This window comes from Lutjanus erythropterus, chromosome 3, assembly GCF_056507025.1.
Source record: "Lutjanus erythropterus isolate fLutEry1 chromosome 3, fLutEry1.hap2, whole genome shotgun sequence".
NCBI lineage: Eukaryota > Metazoa > Chordata > Actinopteri > Lutjaniformes > Lutjanidae > Lutjanus > Lutjanus erythropterus.
This window is the reverse complement of record NC_139319.1, coordinates 24,634,339-24,639,526: the sequence shown is the minus strand read 5'-3', so window position 1 is coordinate 24,639,526 and position 5,188 is coordinate 24,634,339. Positions and strand designations below refer to the sequence as shown.

At 41.9% G+C, this 5,188-nt stretch overlaps 1 protein-coding gene across 1 annotated transcript; it reads left to right on the top strand.

Moving 5' to 3' along the window:
* Positions 1-811: 811 nt before the first annotated feature.
* s1pr5b (sphingosine-1-phosphate receptor 5b) lies at positions 812-4,821 on the top strand. Its single transcript, XM_084715544.1, has 2 exons — positions 812-953; positions 2,469-4,821. Exon 2 carries the CDS (start codon positions 2,672-2,674, stop codon positions 3,902-3,904), a length of 1,233 nt encoding a protein of 410 aa, XP_084571670.1. The 5' UTR covers positions 812-953; positions 2,469-2,671; the 3' UTR covers positions 3,905-4,821.
* The last annotated feature ends 367 nt before the right edge of the window (positions 4,822-5,188 follow it).

Genomic DNA, 5,188 nt, shown 5'->3' with positions numbered 1-5,188 from the left:
CAATAGGGGGCTCAGCAAAAGCAAGATCAACGACTTTTCTTTTTCCAGGATTTCTGAGGGTTCAACAAGTGAAAATGTAAGACATTATTAAGACCATTTTGAATACAATTTAAAATCTATTTCGTGTCCATATTGCCAAAAAAGTATGAAGGTTTAGCCCGGCCAGAATCAGGGAACCTGCTTTGAAACAGCTCACCCATGTCCTCAGTTTTATGTGATTGATGTTTAACTACCAGCATTTTTTAAGTCTAGAGCACCACTACCTTTAATGTTGACAGAGATCTAAACATAGCCAGGAGGCTGCAGGAGTTATATTGGGTGATGATGGCAGCTGTTTGGTGATGGCATTTTACATTTTTCTGACTTCCCTAATGCATTTACAGTTCCTAAATTGAGCATTTACTGGTCTTTCTTACTTACTGGATGAAGTTTACTTCATCTTCAAACAAGCACTAAATGCACCGTTCTCGAGCCAGATCTGGCTGAACTTGCACCTACCCGTATTAGATAAAATTAATGGTAACAAAAAGACTTTTAACGTATTACTTCTAGAAGTAGTTCTTTTTTGGTGGGACCAAAGGTTAGCTCACTCTTCACATCACCACATTCTAGCTAGCAGATTTTAAAGAACTTTTTAGTATGCAGCTGAATAATGCACTGACTAATGAACACAAATGTCTGTTAATGAATGTGTATGTGTGTGTGTGAGAGAGAGAGAGAGGGCGAGAGAGAGAGAGACAAAGAGAGAGAGAGGGAGAATGTGAGTGGGAGAGACAGAGAGTTTGGGTAAAGACCAGCCCCCTTTTGAGCTGTTGCGTGTTTAAACTTAGGTCTTCCTTCACTCCCTCTGCCTTGTCAGTTTGACTGTGAGTCACTTGGTGCTCTTGTTTGGATTCTCCTCACTGAAAGGCAGATGAAGTGCAGGATAAGGGCAACGGTACAACAATTTCAAGGTAATTTGTTTGTGAGGCATATCGTATGCGTGATAAAATATATGAGATCGATGATGATATTATTATTGGGAAATTTGTTGCAGATCATTTTTATATGGTTGTGTCGGGGTCATAACAGAAAGTTAGGTGCCTGGTTATTGTTTATATCATATCATTTTATTTTCCTTGTTTATCTTGCTTGCTTACCTATTTATTATTTATTGCCTTTTTGGTGATGCTTTTTTTTTTGCTGCCCCCTTTGCTGCATTAATACTGCAAATTTCCCCTGTGTAGGATCAGTGAAGTATTATCTTAACTTACACATTATCACTACCTTTAGAGTTTTATGATTGTTTGTGATTTGTTAATAGAAAACTTTACTGTGATCAGTCCATTGCTTTATGATGCTATTTACACCTGACAAAAAGAAAGGTTGCTAAAACTTATTAAAGATTAAACTATGAGCAACATATAGTGTAAAAGTCACACGCACTTTTTGAACTATTGTAAGTCTGTTTTTTTAAGTAAAATCTAAGCACAAATGCAGATGGTTTTGATCATGATACACGCATTCTCTCCATCATATCTCATCATGTATAATTTTACACTACAGATATCAGTTTTCATTCATGATCTCCATTCATATTTTCATCCATTGGCGAAGATTTGGTCTGTACTATTGTGGGACCCGACACTCAGCTGTTTGCTTCAACATGGACAAGTTTCTCCCAAATTCTTGGCAGCAGCAGATTGAATGGCTTAGTCTCCAGACCATTTGTTAAATGTTAACATATGACTCAAGGAAGCGAGAAAAACATTCCCTCACGCGACAGAGACTCAAAGGAATGCAACCCTAATCACCCAAGAGTGTAAGCTAAAATAATTGAATAACATATTGTATTTCTGATTATGGTTCACAAAGGCCATAAAGTTTGGACATGCTCTTTAAGTGTATTTGCATGTGTGGGCCACTTCAGAAACACCTCATCTAAACTGTGTCAAAGCAGCTACATGTGTGCCAGATTCATGTGTTATGATGGTTCCTGTCTAACAACCTTTACGATGACTGATGTACACTTAAAACACAATTGGAAAGACTAAATGTTTATTTGTTTAAGTGATCTGCGTATCATTTTTTTATCTTAATATTCTGCAATAATTGCTCGGTCTTATCTGTTGAAGTGGAACTGTTGAGGTTATGACTGCAGTTTAAGATTCATATCAACTCAGTTTATACACGTCATAGGAAAGTGCATTCAGCTTATCTTTACGACTTACATAGTTTACAGTCAGGGTAAGATATTGATGCTTTCAGTTTTAGCATTCTGCACCACCAGCCTATGCTTTGGTTTTTGTGGAATTGTGAATCATTGATTCATGACTCGATGCTTTTAAGGTGGCTGAAATGTCTTAAATGTCAGCATAACATAACTCTTAAATGTTTCAAAATGCATGCAAGGTTAATTTACTTACTTTAATTTAGGAATGTGATGTTTTAAAGTGCTTCTGCATCCTTTCTTTTATGTCTTTCTGCAGTATCTGGACCCTCTAACCAGGACAAACAGAGCTCAACAGCACCGTCTTCTGGCCAAAAAGAAAAACTCTAGGTATTCTTGTGAAGGAGGTCAGACGTTTCTGTGTAACAAATTCTTCACACCACCTGCTGCCAAAAGGATGATACCAACAATGACTTTATAGCCACTGACGGCAGGCAGAAAAGAAGTAAAGCAACATAAAGAATGGAGGTTTCAAGTTCTGCTTATGTGGGGACTCCCCCCTCTACACCCACATTCTCCATCTCCCCTACACCCTCCTCTCATGGCTACCTGCAGTTCTTCTGGGAGTACATGGACAAATCGGTCATCATGGAGCATTACAACTACACTGGCAAGCTGCAGCAGAAAGACCGCTACCGTGAGGGGCTCAAACCCGACGGCATTGCTTTCCTGGTGGTGTGCCTCCTCATCGTCCTGGAGAACGCGGTGGTTCTTATCGCCATCTGGAGGAACAAGAAGTTCCACCTGCCCATGTATTACCTGCTGGGGAACCTGACCCTGTCTGATCTGCTGGCTGGGATTACATACATGGCCAACATAATCATGTCTGGACCTAATACTTTGAAACTGACGCCGTTGCTATGGTTCCTCAGGGAGGGAGGGGTCTTCATCACACTGGCTGCCTCTATAATTAGTCTGTTGGCTATTGCAATTGAACGGCATGTTACTATGGTGACTATGAGGCCATACCATGGGGCAAAGCGGGGGCGGATGTTGGCGCTGATTGGTGCAAGCTGGGCCCTGGCAGGGTTTTTGGGGGTCCTCCCTATTTTGGGATGGAACTGCATCCACAGACTGGACCAGTGTTCGACAGTCCTCCCGCTTTATGCCAAGAGCTACATCCTCTTCTGTGTGTCTGTGTTCAGCGCGGTGCTCTTAGCCATCGTGGTGCTGTACGCCAGAGTTTTTCGCATTGTCCGCACAAACACGCAGCGCCAGCGGCTGGGCCTGTCAGGCAGTGTGAGGAAGGGCTTGGCAAGGAAGTCGCAGAAGTACATTGCCCTCCTCAAGACAGTCACTATTGTGCTTGGCGTCTTCATCGCCTGCTGGCTGCCCCTCTTCCTCCTCCTCCTCCTGGACTTTTTCTGCCCCACCCGCAGCTGTCACCTGCTCTACAAAGCTGATTACTTCCTAGGAGTAGCCATGGTCAACTCGCTCCTCAACCCCATCATCTACACTCTGACCAGTAAGGACATGAGGAGAGCTATTCTGAGGCTGCTTTGTCGGCCGTGTCTCATGACCAGAGATGGACAGGTGAAGAAGATTGGGATGCCTTTCCTGGAGTGCAGCTTCAGTAAGACTGAGGTGGCATCCCAGAAGCTGGAGGGCGGACAGGAGACGACCATCTCCTCTGGGAACGCTATCACCACCCCATCGCCTATCAAGGCCCTTTACCCCAAACTCTTCAAGTCGTAAGGACTTATACTGACTGATTAAATGTGTGAATGGGTTTCCCACTGAACAGAGGACATGTAGCACATCTTCTATAAGGAGGAGCAGTTGTGGCAGCCTCACATTTTGAGCAGAGCCAGAAAGAGAGTGTGTGTGAAATATTATACACAAGAGACTCATATTTAGACAAACGTCTAAATCACAACTAAGACGAGGTGCAGTTACATACTTCATTGTGAGATGGTTACAAAACAAAATGCCATAGGGATGCCACTCAAATGTGAACAAGCAAACCAATTTTTTTATGACAAGTCTCCTCAACTAATTTGCACTGAAATATCACAATGAATGAATGCGGCAGCCTTGGATTCAATTTTCCTGTGGTTTTGTAGCTTGTGTCGAAGCCTGGAAAGAGACTTCCATAAATCCAAAGACTCTTGTGACTGAAAAAATGTATCATTTTCCACCAGATGTGCTGCGTTAAAGGTGAATGATCATGGTTGGATTTTTGTGTTTTTGCAGTTTCTTATTCAAGTGCCTTAAAGAGACACTTAACATTATTTGGAGTGGGGTTGTACGAGGCACTTATGATTGTCAGTAGATGAAGGTTGGCACAACCCCAGTTTGAAGGAGAGGAACCAAAGCAATGTGCTGCTGCGGACAGGCTCAGCAGCAAAATGTGCTCAAGCCACTTCCAAAAAATCTACATCAGTTTAAATCTATGCTATATTTAGAATATTTTAACCGATTTATCTTCTGGTCAGCCTTTGCTAAGCACTGTTATGTAAGCCAAATATCATTCACTCCAAGGCAACACAACTCCATTAGCAAAAACGTTAATTTTATCTCACAGACCACAGGAGTAGCAGGTCTACGGGTGCCTTGATCGGTTAGTTAGTTTGTGTTATTGTGTGGCTTCATTTTTTTTTTAAAGGTTAGCTCAGATCACACAGTAACACAAAACAAGCTAACAGAAGTAGTCCAACAACTTCTATGTTTTGTGTGGTAAACTTACTGTTACTGGTTGCATCGTAAAGAGTGATATTTGGCTTACACAATGGTAGTTTGGTCTGACTGCAACGTAAAGCAGTGAAAATATTTTAAGTATATCGTACAATCAAACTGACTTGCTGCTGACCCTGGTGAAAGCAGCACACTGCTTAGCTTCTGTGCTGGTACTCCACTCTGCTGTTTCAATCTGGGGATGTGCCAACCCACCATCTAATACACAGACTATGGATAAGTACCTCATGCAACCCCACTTCAAATAACCCAAACTAAATGCAGCATGAACACTTCTAATAATGT

What these genes read in the sequence shown, in the direction of transcription:
- s1pr5b (XM_084715544.1), top strand. Translation starts at nt 2,672, where the DNA reads ATGGAGGTTTCAAGTTCTGCTTATGTGGGGACTCCCCCCTCTACACCC.